Raw genomic sequence first — 18,893 nt, 5'->3', positions numbered from 1 at the left:
TCTTCGGGAGGCATGGACGGGAGATGGGGTGGAGTTGGACGACGAGGACTGGCAGACTGCACTGTCATCCCCTAAGGAGGTGGCCATCCCGGCCCGTCTCCGTCTGGTCCAGCTTAAGATTCTCCATCGTGTATATGTGACGGGCCCCCGCTTGGTCTCGATGGGGTTCTCTGACGACGGACTCTGTAAGCGTGGCTGCGGGCTCAGTGCCACCTTTCTCCACATTCTATGGGAATGCCGCGAGGTGGCGGAATATTGGCGCCAGGTGCATGATATTATGAGACGAGTCACCGGGGTCGCTCTGCTGCCGGAGGTGCGTCGCTGTGTTCTGAATGTATGGGAGCCCAATGACTATAATGCGGCTCAGGCTCGGTGGGCGGCCTTGGGGAACATGATCGCAAAGAGAGATATAGCGCAGCTTTGGGGTTCCCAACGGCCTCCCACCGTGTCCGTATGGAAGGAGAACATGGACTGGTGCATGTTCAGGGAGAAAACTGTGTACGTGGCTCGTGGTAAACCGGGGGCTTGGGGTAGAATTTGGGGGCAGTGGAACGCGTATCGCGGGTCTATCTGTGCTCCCCCCCTGGTGGATACGTCTGGGGTTGCCTCGTCCCCCTGATCCTTGAGGGTTCCTTGCTTATCTCGTACTTCGGAGTACAGATTTGGTTCTCCCGTGGCCCCCCCCTCCCTCTCAGGCCTTCTTTTATTGACCGCCCTCGGGTGGTCGGGTGTGGACTCCCCCGGCTGTGGTTCGACGCCCATTTCAAGTCGTTTCGCCTTGCTTTTTGTTTTTCTTTATTTTTGTTGTTATTTATATTAAAAGTGTGTATCCTGACTTCCCTTATGTGCAGTCTGATCTACTGTGATATAGCGGAGCCCCTGTGGGCCAGTCATTGTTTTTTGATCTGCTTGACCACTTTAACTACTAGCGGCCGGCCCTGGCGGTTGTAGGCCCGTGCTTGTAACCTTTTCTCTGCGCAATAAAACTTTTTTTCAAAAAAAAAAAAAAAGACTTCCCCCCCCTTCCGCTCGGAACCAACAGAGACCAGATGCGGAGTACACCAAGGATGCTCCCACAACCCCACCCTCTTCAACGTCTACATGGCCCCACTCGCAACCATCGCCAGAAACCCTTGGCTCAACATCGCCTCCTACACCGATGATAGCCAACCCAACATTTTATCCCTCACCAAGGAACCCGACATCAACAGGCACAACTTCCAAGAAGGGATGAAAGCCGTCGCAACCTGGATGAAGAACAGCTACCTGACACTCAACACACAGAAAACAAAAGTCCTCATCCTCGGCTACACCCCCTCAGCATGAGACGACACCTGGTTGCCCCCCACCCTCGGAAACCCACCCACCCCGAATGACCATGCACGCAACCTCTGGATCATACTGGACTCATCGCTCACAATGAATCGTCAGATCAACGCCGTCTCCTCCGAATGCTTCAACACCCTCTGCATACTACGTAAAACATTCAAATGGATACCCACTGACTCCAAGAAAATGGTCACTCACGACCTCATCACTAGCAGGTTGGACTACCGCAACACTCTCTACACCGGAATCAACAAGAAACTCCGCCGCAAACTCAAGACCGTCCAGAACGCCACAGCCAGACTAATCCTCAATATCCCATGGCACAACAACATCACCCAACATCTTTGCGACATCCACTGGCATCCAGACAGATGAAAGATACCTTTCAAGCTGCTCACGCATGCATACAAGGCCCTCCACAACATCGGACCTCAATACCACAACAACCGCCTCTCCTTCCACGCACCCAAGAGAAACCTACGATCAGCCAACCTCTACCTAGCTCCCACGCTTCTACAGGAACAGAGTGGGTGGAAGGTCCATCTCCCATCTTGCAGCCAAGACATGGAATGTGCTCCCCCTCCTCCTCCGGCGAAGCCCGACACTGGACCAATTGAGGAAAGCCCTCAAGACCTGGCTCTTTGAATGACCCCAACGGAGCTACACCCCCACCCCCCAGCGCCTTGAGACCCTAACGGGTGAGTAGCGCACTTTATAAACACTGATTGATTGATTGATTGATACAATACCAGGACTGCCCTGCCACCCACATAGATGGTACTTCTAATGAGATCAAGGCCTCCTCCAACAAGGCCATCTCAGTACTATGCCTATTTCTACATCCTGATTGGCTCTGATAAAGAAGAGTGTTGGCCTTCAAATAATTAGAGAGTTGATGGTTCGCACATTTTTCAGCTAGCTTAGATGGTGCTGGAAGGAGGGAAACTGGCCTGTAATTACCTGGAACATCAGGATCCACACTTGGCTTTTATAATAGAGGAGCAATTTTGGCTCTCTTCCAGCATAGAGGCACAGTAACAGTGACTAAGGACTTATTCAGCACCGCATTCAGGATGGAGTTGGTTACATTCACTCCTAATGCCAGGATCAAAGGGGGGCATGGATCATCCAGAGATCCAGTTTTAATGTTTACGATCAGAGCCCTAGAGTCTTCCAGAGAAATTGTGCTAAACTCATTCAGAATTACCAGCATCCAGGATCAGTACTGCAGAGAAGCTAATTTGGATTTCATTAAGAAAAAATATTGAAAGTTGCTCACACCACTCCGCCGATGGGGACTTGCTTCTGTGGCACGCAACAGGATCGTCAAAGTCCTTCCCAATCTTAAAGATTTCTTTGGGAGGAGCCTAGCGCTTGACCAAGATGGCCGCGTGAGCTTAGAGCTCCCGAGACCCTCGCGCCCTCCGTCGACTATCCTGTCTCTAATCCTGATGGTATGCATGGCACCGTGTTGCTGAGTTGTCAGGGAGGCGATTGATGCTACCCACGGTCGGATCGCCCATCGGGAACCGGACTTACGACTGGCGGAAGATTGCGGCCTAACTCCCGGGGATGCCAGGGGCTAGAGTTGGCAGGATGCCCGACTCCTAGTTGATCAACAACGGCCTGGCGAGGTGTGAACTCTCGGACGGAGGTCCTCGCTCTTTCACTTTCGGTTTCGTTCCCTTTGTCTGCCCGGACACTGTAGAGCTCTGGGTGGCTTTATTACCCCAAGGACGCTCGGCGGGCTACTCTGGCAGCACAAGGCAGACCTGCTCACTCCTTATTCCTCTCTCTGAGAGGGAACAGTCTTAACTGCATTGGACTGCCTGGAGTCCATTATGTCGGGCAAAGCAGAAGGGGATCGGCTGAAGACTAAGTCCACCAGGCGGGGAACGTATTCCCAAGTCAACAGTATGGACCGCTACGCCCTCCTGAAAGCATCGCCGAGTGGATCGAGCCAGGCGCCGGATGCCCAGAAGGAGGATTCGCCTGGGACACCGGAGCTCTCCCTACAGGATGTCATGGGCGCGCTCGACGGGATGCAGTCCTCGATGGGGAGACAGTTCGAGGCCCTGGCGCATAAGGTGGATGCCATCCTGGTAGATGTCAATCTGATCCGCTCGGACCTGGGCAAGACGAACGAACGCGTTAAGAACCTGGACCACAAGACCACGGGCCTCACTGATGATGTAGCGGATCTGCAGACCGAGGTTCGGAAGTTGAGGGCCGAGAGTGACCTAGCCGCCCGCCGGCTGGAGGACTTCGAGAGCCGGGCCAGGCGCAACAACGTGCGCGTCATCGGGGTCCCGGAGTCCTCGGATGAGGCTTCGGCGGACCTGCTGGTGGAGGATTTGGTCCTCAATCATCTGAAGCCTAAGGGCCTTGGAACGTTTTTTGCGGTGGAAAGGGCCCATAGGGTGCCGGGCGGGCGGCCCAAGGCGGGTGCCCTGCCGCGGCCGATTGTCGCCCGGCTCTTTCATTTTCGAGATCGGGACGCTATCCTGCAAGCTTCGAGGGTGACGGGCCCAGTCCCCTTCCAGAATGCGTCGGTGAATTTTTATCCGGATTTCACCCAGCAGGTGCAGAGACAGAGACAGAGCTTCCTGGGGGTGAAGCGGAGACTTCGGGAACTGGATCTGAAGTATGCCATGCTTTTCCCTGCCAGACTACGGGTGGTGCATGAAGATCGGACATTCTTTTTTGACTCTCCTGTTATGGCCGACGAATGGCTGGACGCTTTGCCCCGGCGACGGACGGGGGACGACACAGCCGAGCATGGAGACAGTGGCCGGGATGGACAGGGCTGATATCCCAGAGCCGGCCTGACTTGATTTGACCATCCTTGAAGATTTGAACAGAGTGCAGTAACTGTGGAGGGTTGCGGGAGGGCGAGGGGTGCTCTTTTCCTCCCTTAGGGTACTTTTTGTAGATTTTTTTGTTTTTGTAGGGCGACAGGCACACTGCAAGTTGGGGGGGCTTTGTAAGCTGCAGCAGGGGTGCAGGGTGGGGGGAGTTTTGGGGATTTTGAGTTTGTTGTTGGGGGGTTTATTTTTGCAAGGCATGATGATTATCCTTAGGGCTGTTCCATGGTGGCTCCTCGGGTGTGGGGTGGGCCTCTTTCCGTTTGAGGATGGGGGGTAGAGGCTTAAGTGTTATAAGCTGGAATGTTAATGGTTTGGGGGATCGCATCAAGAGGGGGATTGTTTTGCAATTTTTGAAACGCTCAATGCCAGATGTTGTCCTGCTGCAGGAAACGCATCTCATAGGTAATACGTGCTATGCCCTGAATAGGAAGGGGTATAAATTCATTGCACACTCGGGATTCTCTTCTGGGTCCAGGGGTGTGGGCATCCTCGTTAGAGCATCGTTGCCTTTTGAGGTGGACTCCACCATTGTTGACGACAGGGGGAGGTTTGTGGCGGTGGCGGGGCGGTGGGAAGGAAGGACTTTGGTTTTGGTTTCGGTTTACGTCCCGCCGGCCCTGCAGGCCTCCACATTTGCTGAACTGGGCAGGGCTTTGCTGACTCTCCCGGGGGGAATGCTGGTAGTGGGAGGGGATTTCAACGCTGTGGCTCCGGACTGTTGGATAGATACCCGCCCAGGGACACAGGGGGGGCTCAGAAATGGCTTCCAGACTTCCTGGATACGTTTGGTCTGATAGACTGCTGGAGGCTCCGGCACCCCACACAGAGTCAATACACGTTTCACTCCGGGGCGCATGGTAGCCTCTCCAGGATTGATTACCTGCTCACTCTGGCCGCGCATGCCTCGTTGATATCCGAGGCGAGGCACATGGCACGCGGTATCTCTGACCATTCGCCAGTGTGGATCCGGCTGGATCTAGGTCGGGAGGGAGGAGGGAGGGTGGCCCCCATCAACCCATGGTATTTCCGAGACCCCAAGATGCGCAGCGCCCTGGTAAAGAAGGTAGATAATTACTTTAAGGACAATCTGGGAACCGTGGACTCGGCGGTGTCGCTGTGGGAAGCTTTTAAGACCGTCCTTCGGGGGGAAGCCCTCTCCCTGGTGGTGGCTGCCAAGAATCGGAGGGATGGCGAGGTGTGGCAAGTGGAGGAGGAGATCGCGGCCCTTGAGGGGGCTATGGAGGAGGAGGTTACAGAGTCCTCACTGCATGAGCTTTGCTTGAAGCAGGCGGAGTATAGGGACCTGGTGACGAACGCCGCTAAGACCCTCAGTAGGGAACAACAGGGCCGCCTGTATGATGTTGGTGATAAGGCAGGGAAACTCCTGGCGTGGTTGGACAGGAAAGAACGGGTCAATAGAGTGGTGCCAGAGTTGACGGGAGAGTGGGGAGAGGCGATTGTGGAACCTGAGGGGATTGTGAAGTGTTTCGCGGAGTATTTTCGTAGGGTTTATTCCTCGGTGTCGGACAGGCCGCTCGAGGACTCGTCTGATCTCCTCCGTGATATCGAGTTGCCCTGCCTCTCTGACATAGATAGGGACGATTTGGATGGTGACATAACGGTTGACGAGGTGGCGGGGGCGATTCGCGCTTTAAACTCGGGTAAGGCCTCTGGACCGAATGGACTGCCGATCGACCTGTACAAACTGTTCCCGGATAGGGTCGCCCCTCACCTGCGCGCCATGTTTTTGGAGGCGCGGGGGGATGGGATCCTTCCGTTGGATCAGCGGCTGGCGTCGATCGTGGTCATACATAAAGAGGGTAAACCCCGAGATAGGTGCGCCTCCTATCGGCCCATTTCACTCCTCAACGCTGAGCCGAAAATTCTGGCCAAACTCCTGGCTACCCGTTTGATTAGGGTACTTGGCGATTTGGTCCACCCGGATCAATCTGGCTTCATCCCGCACCGAAACACAGCATTAAACCTTAGGCGTCTTCATGGCGTCATCGCCAGGGCGGGCACGCTGCGTGAACCGGCTATTGTGGCATCTCTTGATGCCACGATGGCCTTTGACACGGTGGAGTGGGCATACTTATGGGCCGTGCTGGCCAAGTTTGGTTTCGGTCGCGGTTTTGTGAGTTGGGTTCGGTTGCTGTACGAGGGGCCCCTAGCGAATGTTGTGGTGAATGGTCGGGCATCTACTCCGTTTCAGCTTGGTAGGGGTACTCGGCAGGGTTGCCCCCTGTCGCCTCTGTTGTTCGCCCTCGCCCTTGAACCGTTGGCTGCGTGGATACGTTGGCACCCGGATATACGGGGCCTTCGGTGGTCGCCTGATCACGAGGACCGTATTTCGCTTTATGCCGATGATATCCTGCTGTATCTTGCCTCACCTAAGAAGTCACTTATAGTGGTCTGTGACGTACTCGCATCGTTCGGTAGGAACTCGGGGCTTGTGATTAATTGGGGCAAATCGTACTTGTACGTTCTTAGTGGCGAGGTCCCACCGATCCCTAGAACATGTTCGATACAGGTTGCCCAGCAGGGCTTCGTGTATTTGGGGATTTTTATATCCATGGATCCTGCTGTGCGCTATGAGAGGAATCTGCTCCCCCCCTTGGCACGCTTGAGGCGAGATGTTGAAGGTTGGTGGAGGCTGCCGCTCTCCCTGGTTGGGCGTGCGGCCCTGTTCAAAATGATGTCTCTTCCCCGCTTCCTCTACGCCCTCCAGAACACCTTGGACTGGGTACCGGCCAAATACTTTCGGGAGGTTGAAGGCCTCCAACGGACGTTGCTGTGGGATGGGCGGCCGCGAATAGCTATTTCAAAGTTGACGCTCCCATGGTACGATGGGGGCATTGCGCTCCCAGACATCCGACGGTACTATTGGGCCACGCAGCTGAGCGCGATCAACCATGGGTTTTATGGCCCTGCCCTCAGCCCTGGGTATGCCATGGATAGGTGGCTGCTGCGTGGCGGCAACTACTACAGGGCGTTGTATTCGCGGTCCTTAGACTCGTCCCTCACGGGGCCCACAGGTGTGGCGGTGCGTGTATGGAAGATGGCGACTGACTCGTTGGGCTGGAAGGATAGGCTCACCCTCGCTACCCCATTGTTTGAATCGGAAAGATTGGGAAGACTCTGGCATACGAAGGGCTTTGATAAGTGGGACCTGATAGGTATATCCAAGGTGGGAGATGTGCTGCATAAGGGGAGGGTGAAGTCCTTTGAGGAGTTGCAGACTGAGTATGAGCTAGGGCCGTCAGAGTACTTCAGGTATATCCAGCTGCGTCACGCCCTCCGATCAGTCCTCGTGGAGGGTGAGAAGGTGCCGGAGTCCTCTCCCCTTGAGGACCGAGTCCTTGATGGTCATATGCCCGAGAGCACGATCTCGCTCATATATAAGAAGTTGATTAATGTCCGAGCAGATATGCTTTTGGGGCTGAGAGAACAGTGGACTAGGGATGGCCTTGAGTTGGATAATGAGGACTGGCAGTCAGCGGTTTCTTCTCCTAAGGAGGTTGCGATCCCGTCGCGTCTGAGGCTGGTGCAGCTTAAAATACTGCACCGGGTGTATGTGACGGGGCCACGGCTGGTCCACATGGGATTCTCGGAGGACGGCCTGTGCAGAAGGGGATGTGGTATGGTGGGTACTTTCCTGCACATCATTTGGGAATGTTGTGTCATTGTGGAGTTCTGGAGGAGAGTCCATGCAGTTATGGGGGAGGTGACGGGCACTGCGGTACAGCCGGAGGCGCGGTGTTGCCTCCTGAACGTCTGGGGGCCCACTGACCTCGATGAGGCGCAGACCCAATGGGTGACTCTGGGTAACATGGTTGCTAAAAGGGACATCGCGCGATTGTGGGGCTCCTCGGGACCCCCTACCCTGACCGCGTGGAAGGAGAACATGGACTGGAGCATGTTTAGGGAGAAGACGGTCTACTGCTCTAGAGGTCGCCCCCGGAAGTGGCATGCCATCTGGGGGCGGTGGAACCAATACAGGGGGGGAATATGTCTTGCCCCGGATCTGGAACCTCCCGAGGAACAGCTTTCCCCCTGACCTACTTTCCAGCGCAGTTGGGTTCTAGGAACCGTCTTGGGCCTCGGCTGTCCCCCTTCTTCCTCCGTACACAGTCTTGTAACTAGTAGATGAGTGGGGTCCGGCCTCCCCTGGGGGCTTTCGCCATGGGCTTTCAATGTCCTTGCCTTGCTGGGGTTGTTGTGAGTTTTTTCTGTATTTACTTAAAATTGGACCTTTGCATTACTCTTTGAACTGTATTGGGGACACATCACTGTATCCAACTCTCAATGCTGCCGAACCTCCGGGCTGTCGGCTGAATAGCTGTGTCCTGAATTTTGAAATAAAGGTTTTCAAAAAAAAAAAAAAAAGATTTCTTTGGGTTTATTCACTGCTATCCGTCCCTAATAATAATATCTCTTTGTGGCATTTATCAAGGTAAACACAAGGAGATGATGGACGTAGCGCTGAAACTTTTCAGACACTCACCCACAGTCACAGATCTGGGTTGAATCCATCATCATTCTTTAGCTTACTTTGCCACCTCAGTTCAGACCCAGCTATATGAAAATCAGTCTTGACCCTGTGCCTCATGGGAACAGTCCAGCCCGAACTGCCAAGGCAGGTCTTCCCTGAACCGGAAACAAGCAGCCTGGGACCGGTTTCTGGGCAACACCCTTCATCAGCCAGGCTAGCTTGAATCCAGTGGCAAAGTGAGCAAGGGACCCAAGTCTGGGCATACCCTGCCAACTTAGAGCGAACAAAGCAAACACAAGGAGATGATGGACGGAGCCTTGAAACGTTTCAGACACTCACCCCCAGTCACAGATCTGGGTTGAATCCATCATCATTCTTTAGCTCACTTTGCCACCTCAGTTCAGACCCAGCTATATGCAAATCAGTCTTGACCCTATCAAGGTCACATATTTCTTGAATGCTATATTAAATAATTCTTTAGACTCTAAAATGTAGATTTTCCTCCATGCCCTTTCACATAACTATTTCTCTTTTTTAAGGGTCTCACAAAACCAGCGATTAGAGATCTTTTTCCTGCAGGAAACATGATTGGGGAGAAAGGCAAGTTTCTCCACAGATGTGATTAGCCAGCGGTCATATTCCATCATATTGAAGTCAATGGGACCTAAAAGCGACAGGGTACTGGTTTCCAAAGCTGTCAGCAAATCGTCATACGCAATTTTGGAAAAAGTTCGGGATAGCTGAGACAGTACACAATTACCCTTAAAACCCTGAAGGGAAATAATCCAGTTAAACTGGACCCAATAATGATCTGTCCAAAACTAAGGTGATAGGGTCCGGCAGGGATAGATCAAGGTTGGAGAACACTAGTTCAATTATATGTCCCACTCCATGAGTGGCCTTCGCAATCCATTGAGAAAGTCCCAGAGCGGACATAATGTCCTTTGGAGTGGAGGTGGTGGCTTTGTCAGATGCAAGATCCCAATAAATATTAAAATCTCCAAGAATAATACACTGGGTGTAGCATAAGACCTGAGAAACAGCTTAAGTGTGCTACTTCAGAGGCCATCAGGCTTGCTGAGAATGTCCCAGGTGACTACAGCTTGCCACCAGGAGAAAAATTGGTCCGAGATCTTTGAAACTGGCCCATTGCAGTAGAGTTATACTTATTTTCATGATGTGACCCCAACCCCAGGGAAAATGAACGCATGGGGCTACACACCTGCCTCCGAAGATTACGGGGTGGGCCAGTGCCCGGGGATGGCGCAAGATTCAGAAAGTTTTAATGAGCCAGGAAGGAGTGTGTGTGGGTTACATTCTTAAGAGCTCTGTGAGGCATGGAGACCCCATTCCCTGGGTTGGATTATGCAGATCCCCTCCCCAGACAAGTAACGAGGATGGGAGTGCTGTAGCACCCCCCACCATCAAGGGAATTGGCCAGGGACCGCATCCTTGGGCCCCTGACGCAGCAAAAAGAAATGCAGGTCGCCATCACACCCCTCAAATGGTGGTGGCCTCACCCCTGATCCCTGTACTCCTAACTGGCGGGGAGCAAGGCAGCAACGGCAGCAAAGTACACCCTGCCTGCACAGAGCAGGGAGGGATTGGAACACTGCCGGCGAGGACAGTGATTGTTGCGCGGTGAACTGACCAGGCCCCACAGAACTAGGCTTCTTGTGCAGCCCTACTGAATTGGAGGATAGGGTGACCGGGGCACCTGACCTTCCAAAAGAAAAATGAAAAAAAGGATGGTGGTGCAAGGCGGGGCATAATGAAAGTATGCAGCCGAGCCACTAATAAAATATTCAAATATCCTGGTCTGGATGCACCCCATAAGGCCTTGTGGGTCTCATTTCAATTAAAGAGTTGTGCTTTGTGGTAGCCCAAGGAAAGCAGGTGCACCACCACCATGTTTTAGGAAGTTTTTGGAGGCTGCAGGAGCGCAGCAGCCCCCCTAAATAATTTCAAATGTGACCCTACATTTGCAGGGTCAAGAAAACTATGACTACCAGATGTTTTCTTCATTATTACAAACATACCTGAGGCTGGAACTTGTATTCTACTGCCTGAGAGTGCAGCAATCACTAGTGGTCACAAGGTCACCGAGCTGGTCAACTGCAGAGTGCTGGTTGTAGACGGCTTGTGGGCCGGTGAGCCCGCTAGGCTCATCAACGTCTATGCCCTCCCCCCCCCCCCCCGGAGAAGAATGAGTTATTCGAGATATTCAGGGTGCTCAGGATGCAACTCGTGACCTCCAGAACCATTCTGATGGGAGGTGATTTCAACTGCATAGTAGAGCTGGATGGAAGCACTGGATCAGGCTCTGCAGAAATGGATGGGACGTCCAGGCTGTTGGTGGAGATGATAGGTGAGACACCCCTCCAGGATGTCATTCGGAGCATGGGGCCGAATGCCAGGACTTTTTCCTGGAATAGGCCGGACGGATCCGTGCGTTCACGGATCGACTTCCTATTCACCTCCCCAACAGTAAAGCCTGAGTGAAGCTCCATGGTCGCCGTCCACTTCTCTGACCATAAAGCAGTCAGTTTCGAGGGGAACTTACAGGGAAGTTCCCCGCGGGCCCAGGATCATGGAAGCTGAACTGCTCTTTGTTGGAAAATGAGGAGTTAGTGGTGAACCTCAGAACCGTGTATGTAGAGTGGAGGGACATGAAGGACCTCTTTCACTCCACCGGCGAGTGGTGGGAATGGGTGAAGGACAGGTTACGGAGCTTGTTCCAGGATGCAAGCAGAGCTGCTGCATGGGAAAAGAAGAGGTAGTTCAGGAAGCTGCAGAGCAAACTGCAGCAACTGTACAAACTGGAGCTCAGGGGATGGGACGTGGATGACGACTTGGAGGAAACCCGAAAAGGGCTCACAGAGCACTTTAGGGAAGAATCCAAGAAAATCATCTTCCGGACCAGAACTGAGAACCTCGAGAAGGACAAGAAATGCAACTCGTTCTTCTTTAAGAAACTTCACTGAGCCCACACACCGCTGGTGGAGCTTCGGGACTCAGAGGGCAACCTCCGAAGTGAGAAAGAGGAAGTCATGAGAGTCGTAACCGACTTTTATGGCGAACTCTACTCACCAAAGTTGTCGGAGACAGCCCAGGCGGATAGTTTCCTGGAGGGCATCTCAAAGACACGGGGTTAGGAAGAGAGAGAGGGCCTGAACACGCCCTTCACCCTGGAAGAGCTGCACTTGGCCACCACCACCTCCAAGAGAGGCAAGCCACCCAGGAATGACGGTCTACCAGTGGAACTTTATGTCGAACTGTGGGACCTGATCGGGCCGGACTTGCTGGACCTCTACGAGTAAATGGTGGGCAAGGGCAGTATGCCGCAGTCCCTGCGAAAGGGTATGATAACACTCTTGTACAAGCAGAAGGGAGAGAGAGAAGACCTCAAGAACTGGAGGCCCATCTCTCTCCTCAATGTGGACTACAAGATCCTCGTGATGGTGATGGCCAACCGCCTAAAGAAAGTGATAGCAAAGAAAGTTCACCCTGACCAGTCCTGTGGGATACCGGGGCAGCAAATCACGGACAGCCTGGCCCTGGTCCGGGACACGATCGAGTACGTCAAGGGCCACAAGGTCCCGATGGCCTTGGCCAGTCTAGACCAGGAAAAGGTGTTCAACCGCGTTTCCCATGAGTTCATGGAACGGACAATCAGGGCACTGGGAGACTTCTTCTGTGACGTGGTAACCACAATGTATAGAGACATCTCCAGAGCGGCTTTGGTAAATGGCTGGAGAACCGACACGATCCCTGTCCTGTAGGGGGTGAGGCAGGGCTGCCCGCTCTCCCCTCTTCAGTTCATCTGCGTAATTGAGCTCCTCGCCAAATGCATCCGGCGGAACAAGAACATCAGAAGAGTGAAGGCACCAGGAAGCAGAGGACATGGTGAAGTGAAGTGCTCCCTCTACATGGACGACGTCTGAATTTTCTGCGCGGATGGACCATCTGTGAAAGAGCTGGAGAGGACTTGTATCGAGTTTGGAAAAGTGTCAGGAGCAAGGATCAACAGCACCAAGTCAGAAACCCTACTCTTCGGACACTGGACCCCCACCCTAGACCCACTGCCATACCCCATCAAGCAGGACTTCCTGAAGATCCTTGGAGTCTGGTTCAGCGGACATGGTGCAGCAGAGAAGACGTGGGAAGAAAGACTGGTGAAGACGAGGCCGAAGCTGGGACTCTGGAGCCTCCGGAAGCTGGCGATCGAAGGGAAGTCTTTGGTCCTGCGGAACGAGACCCTGCCAGTGCTCCAGTACGTCGCTCAAGTGTGGCCTGTGCAGACCAGAACGGCCAAGGCCATCACGAGAATGATCTTCTACTTCATCTGGAGCTCGAAGATGGACAGTGTGAAGAGGGCGGTGATGTTCAAGACCCACGACAAGGGAGGCAAGGGAGTGCCGGACATCACCACCATCCTGAGGGGAATCTTTGTGTGCCACTGCGTGAGGAACACCCTGAGGACCAAAGATGAGAGCCATGTTGGCTTTCTAATGGCACACTTCTTCCTGTTGCCAACGTGGAGGCGCCTCGGATGGGCAGAGTGGGTGAGCGCCGTCCCGTACAACTGGAAGACTCTGTGGTTCTACAAGGAGGTGAAGAAGTTTGTGAAGGAGTTTATGTTGGAGGCTGCCGCCCCCGCCACATGGTCCCCACAGCTTGTCCAACGCCAGATACGTGCAAGGGATATCAGCGAGCCGATCAGCGCCCTCCCCTCAGCCACAGCGGACCACGTGTAGGGAAACGTCGCATCCAAGCGCCTGACGAACCAGCACAAAGACATCGCCTGGATGGCCATCCAAGAAGGACTTCCCGTGAGAGCCTTAATGCACGCAAGAGGACTCCACCGATACAAGTCCTGCCCGAGAGGGTGCACCATGGACGAGACGGCATATCATCTCTTCTGGGAGTGCACGTACGTACAGGACCTGCTGAAGGCCCTAGGCATGGAGCTTAGGGTCTGGTTACCTACGACCTGCATCACCGCGGACTCTGTGATGTATGGATTGTTCCCAGGGACACATGCACTAGGGGACCTCCAGGGCTGCTGGAGGCTCCTGTGCTGTTTTAAAGATGTTCATTTGTTTTCAAGAAACCGCCTGGTAGTAGGGAAAAAGGAGACATCGACCCTGGTGTGCCGTAAGATGATCCACAGCCTTCTGAGTGACTACACAGCACTGGACGGATCATATAGAGACAGCGACGACGAAACCTGAAGACCCAAAGGGGTACCCTTACACGGGGTGGGCCTGGAAGGCTCAGGCAACAACAGCGATGACAACGGACCCAAAGGGGACCCCCTGCCCTTGCCTGGGGGAAGGGCCTGGAGGGGCCACTAGCCTGTTTTTGTACTTTTTCTTTAACCCAGGAACCAGCTGGCAACAAGGGAAAGGAGAAGGCGGATAAGACAGGTGGAGTAAATGTAGTTATTTAGTGTATGTATTTGACTAACATGACTTTTTCCATTAAAAAACAAAAAACTAGTGGTTGCTTCTATGATACATTTTCTGTGGTCTAAATGCATATAAAAAAGAAATTTAAAATACACATAATAATATATCACTCACAGTGGATTTTGATAAACATTGAAAAGCTTTATCGGTAATGACTGCATTTAAAGTGGTGATTCTTAAATTTTAATTATTGAGCTTTTCAATGTCGTGAGCCCTTGATAAAGCCAACAGGCTTTATCAAGGGAGCAGCGATTACTAGCCCACACCACCTCCCCTTGAGTAGGCCTTGGACTGCACTGCTTCGCTACCCTGAGAAAGTCAAGTGCTGCAACAAAGTGCTTGGTTTCCAGTAATGGGAAATTGTGGACCTATTACTTATGCAGGCCACACATCCTGCCCAACTAATGACCACATTTCTTACAGGTTTATTTTGGTACTAGTAAACTTACGTTCTATAGAAATGGCTATTAGTGGAATTACACATGCAGAAAAAAAAATCACTGCACGTTTATAGTGTGTGTCCGAGTCTCTTACATACAAAGCTTGGAAAAGAAAGAAACCTGGATCGAAATTATAGTTCATCTTTTCAGCACTTGTTAAGTGCCAAGACGAGTCTATATTGTGTTGATGTCATTAGCATCAAGGTATCGAGATTCGAAAAGGCGTACTGGCAGCCGTGTAAGTGGGGCGTTTGTGTTGGGTCCATCTGTAACTGAACATAAGAGGCCTTCCTCAACCCCTGCAGATTGTCCTGAAGGCAGAATACACAGAGTGCCGGCGCTGGTGAACGAGTCCAGAAGGAGTCGGGAAATTGCACGAGAGAGGTTAGCATATTTTCCAGAGGCCAGCCAGGATAATCCTCAGTAATAAATAGTTGCTGAATTGATACTCGCGCCCCTTCTTTTCAGCAAACAGGGGATGAATTAGGATTGGAGCCTCCTGAACATATAAACTAAAGTGTAACGTGTGCATGAGACGATAAAATGGCCAGAAGATTTAACATTCGAGATTGCCGGCCTGGGTCTTAAATTAAGCCCAACATCAGTGTGAATTTATTGTCCTACAATTTAGCTCACCTTCTTGATATTGGATTTGGAAGCAGGGTGGAAATCCTTTTTGCACATGAAGTTAGCGAACGACTTCCCCATGGCTGCGGCAGGAGGAAAGGTGCCTTAGCTTTTTTAAATCACATATACGCAAGGTATACTAAAATTAATTGTGGACCTGACAGCAGATTACAGCAGGAGGCAATCTTCCGGCAACAACATGAGCAAGTCAGCGTCATAAAGAAAAGACTAGTCAAAAGGTAGCAGACAGAGAAAGGGGACAAGAGACGATGACCAATGTGATATGGCTGCGGCCATACGAAAGTAGGAACACCAATATGTAACAGAACCACTAAAGCTATATTTCGAAAGAATAGAGAACCTTTAATCATAGTTTAATTTTAATGACGTTTCATCTATATCACGCTTTATATTTTCATATAACTTAAAAATATATTTTTAACATGCATTCGAAATAATGCCATTTGTCTTCAAATTAAAGCTTCAGTGATACATCAAACCGCTGGATTGAATAAACACAAATCCATAACGAGGGCTAAATTATCGTTTTAAACGAGCGAAGATTTCCTGTCGGAATTCTCCGGACCACTAGAAAGGTTTGATAGAAAGCTTTGGCGTCACCTAGCGACCATATTGGGGGTAATAATCGCAACAAATACAGCTAGTTAGCGCTCCACCTCCGTCTGGGGGACATGGCTTTAGCCTCACTCCCCTGCAGATTTGGTACGTCCGTTCCCACGTGATACACGAGCCTGCCTTAAGTCGTTACGTTTAATGGAAAGTAGCTGCTGTCTTTTTCAAGCATTGGGGATAGTGGCTGACGTTGCAGACACCTGGCTGGGCTTGGTAAGTGGCCCCTGCTGGGGTGTGTTGAGACGTATGTCTTTGAAGGTATGCTACTGTTCCTCAGGGTGAGAAGGGGAGGAGTATTTGTGCTGCCCGAGGTCACATGAAGATTACAGCTCACTGCCAAATCTGCATTTAATCGCAAAACGTGCAGATATTCTCACATTAACGATAAGAAATTATAACAGCAGAGAACACGCTCGGGTATCTTGCATATCTGTGCAAAACACCCAACCCTCCTACTCATTAGTATTGTAGTACTTTGCATATATTTACTCGCATACTCGGTTATTCGTATTGCAAGATCAGATGTGTGTTTTCGTTCAGAAATGGAAAAAAACCGGGAAATTTTTCATCTAGCCGTTCCTACATTTTCACGCTTCCGATCTAGACGGGAGACTATTGAAGCTCAATATATCTTAATTGTATCCCCCTTTTCATATCAAAACCTTCCCCACTTCAATGCACGTAAATAGTGAAATTGCATTCCCTCTTTTTTCCCCCGATCTCCAGCACGTGTATTCATAAATGTTGGCATGTATTCGTTCTGTTAATAACAACGTTGACGAAACATAGTTATAAGCCAAAACCGACACGTTTCACTTAAATTACGCACCACAGCATCTCCAAAGAAACTGCTCCGGACCTTACACATTATGTTAGACGACATGCCAAATTATATAATTATATCACTGTTGATATGATATTGACGAGTTGTAACTACTTTAATAGTTGTTGGAAGGGCGGAGTATGACTTTTAGCATCTACAAGTTTTTGTAAGGAACGTATAGAGAAAATATTATATAGGTTTGTTTTCTACCCATTTGCTCTGCCTTTTGGATCAGACTTATACAGCTACTTTATGAGACGCTCATGTTGGCTAGGCACCGCAATATGGGGGTGGTTATGCGTGGGGAGACCCCACTTCTCTTTATGGACTTCTGTTAATTGGAAAGTTCCCTGTGCCACCTCCGGTCAAAGATGTTGAACATCGCGCATGTCCCTTTAAGCTGCCAGGTGAACTTGATCTGTCTCCAAACAGAGTAGTTCCACTTAAAGGAAGTGAGTCAGCACATCGATCCATTATGTGCAGTGCTGGTTGTTGAGGTTGCTTTTGTTTCTTTCAGTGGCATGCGGCAAAAGGAATAGCTCCGAGAAGGGTTTTGCTTTTAAAGCCCACTTCACTTGTTGTCAGATTCTTCCAAGTCAACAGAACACGATGTTTTCAATTTTGGGTTTATATTTAACAAAATGGTGTATTTATCTCAACAAAGTAATTGAAGACAACAGTCACTCGAATGCACTAACTAAGATATGAAATGAGAACACAAAACTATTTAAATGGCAGTGGTTCAATCTGACTTCCTTGTTCATCTCCGACAGGGTAAACATTTTGTTGCAGATTGAGTCCAGCAAGTTTCAAATGTGTCTACTAGCTTCAGCTATGATACTGAGCGCTCTAGAATTGCACAGCAGGAGAATTGTATATTTTTCAACCCAAAGATACTTGTATCAAACTAGGGAATACTAGTAGTTCAAAGACTTACAAGAATATTGTTATTTCTGTTTTCAATGTGCGGTGTAATTAAAGTTATGAGTTGACTCGTTGCAATCATGGACACTTAAAAATAAATATATAGGCATTCAAGCAACACCACATTCTAAAAGTGGTAGCCCTGGTTGCACTGAATTCAAGCAATTTCACAAAAGTGCTGAGTCACAACACTTTGTTAAAAAACATGTTCAGTGGTTTTGACCACTATTTCGGTTAAAAAAAATAGATGTGTATATATTTCTGTTTTGTAAATAAAAGGAAAACAGCCCTTTCACGGTCCCTCCCAGTTGCAATTTGGACAGGGTAGCCAGGGCTGTTTTAGGAGTCAGTAATCATTTTCCTAAAATGGCTTTTGTACATAACAAAAAGCACCTTCGCAATTGTCAACCTTTTGCAAATCACAAGATTTGCGAGCTCACAGGTGCTTTATACATCTAGGGACTGAGGTGTCAATGGGGTTTTCCCATTCTGTGTCTACGGTAAAATGCGTTGGTATATATGTGCCCTTGTTCCATGCATGAGGGGCCAGGATTCATTAGGAAACCAGTGCTGCTTTATAAGGCTGTACATGTTGGTTCAAAGAACAGTGTAGTAAGGCTCATTTAGACCTGTTTTTCAGGTGGGACACTGACGAAAAAATATTGCATCATTTTCAAGGGTCGAGTGCAGTACTCTTAGGTCCAGAGAATAAGTTAGGAGACCTATTCGTCTCACAATATTTTTTAAAGATTTTGGAGATCTGAAATTCTGTGAGATTACCATTGACACTTCCAATTGTTAATTATCCCCTGGCTAGTCCTTCAGTTTCCCTTCACAGAAGTGAAAGTGACCTTTAATAATGTATGTAAACATTTAATGTAGTTTTCACTTCGTAAAATGTGTTGTAATGCTGGAATCATTAGTTATTTTAGTTTAAAACAATTCTCATTGTCATTTTCAATATTCGCCAGCATGACTTTTTATAATAAAGTACAACAATAAAATATTTTCGGGCTATTTTACTAATCATTCTTTATCTGAATCTAGAAGTAGTGCTGCACCCCCTCCCCCCACCCGTCAGCGATAGTCCGTTGATAAGATACCAGAGTGATATGCTTGCGTTCCTACATCTGTGCATGTGCTGTGCACCGAAGTACAGAAACAGAGCTATAAGTTGCTTTTATAGGAACACAGCCAACACTGGAATAGGTGTTGTGCTTTTCAGGCACATGAGCTGTGAGCTATGTTTTTAGTGCTTAATATGTAGAGCAGTTTAGTTTTTGAGTA

General features: G+C 50.3%; 2 protein-coding genes across 5 annotated transcripts in view; one reads left to right on the top strand and one right to left on the bottom strand.

Moving 5' to 3' along the window:
* Nucleotides 1-15,455, bottom strand: part of CIRSR (corepressor of RBPJ and splicing regulator) — a 259,288-nt gene extending 243,833 nt beyond the window's left edge. The window contains exon 1 of one of the 2 annotated variants that reach the window (XM_085645265.1): nucleotides 15,236-15,455. Coding sequence is in view for 1 of the 2 variants with exons in the window: in XM_085645266.1 (XP_085501392.1) it covers nucleotides 15,236-15,307 (72 nt within the window). In the remaining variant the exon portion in view is untranslated. The remainder of the gene's footprint in view (nucleotides 1-15,235) is intronic. The other variant, XM_085645266.1, reaches the window with a different exon arrangement.
* A 397-nt stretch (nucleotides 15,456-15,852) lies between these two features.
* SCRN3 (secernin 3) overlaps nucleotides 15,853-18,893 on the top strand; it is a 146,554-nt gene continuing 143,513 nt past the window's right edge. Inside the window, exon 1 of one of the 3 annotated variants that reach the window (XM_085645262.1) lies at nucleotides 15,853-16,072. The gene's annotated coding sequence lies outside the window, so the exon portion shown is untranslated. Of the gene's footprint in view, nucleotides 16,073-16,098; nucleotides 16,118-18,893 lie in introns of those variants that run through there. The other 2 variants (XM_085645263.1, XM_085645264.1) reach the window with 2 other exon arrangements.

Source organism: Triturus cristatus, chromosome 3_1 (assembly GCF_964204655.1).
Source record: "Triturus cristatus chromosome 3_1, aTriCri1.1, whole genome shotgun sequence".
Lineage (NCBI taxonomy): Eukaryota > Metazoa > Chordata > Amphibia > Caudata > Salamandridae > Triturus > Triturus cristatus.
The sequence above is the reverse complement of the archived record's forward strand: the minus strand, read 5'-3'. Positions and strand labels throughout refer to the sequence as shown.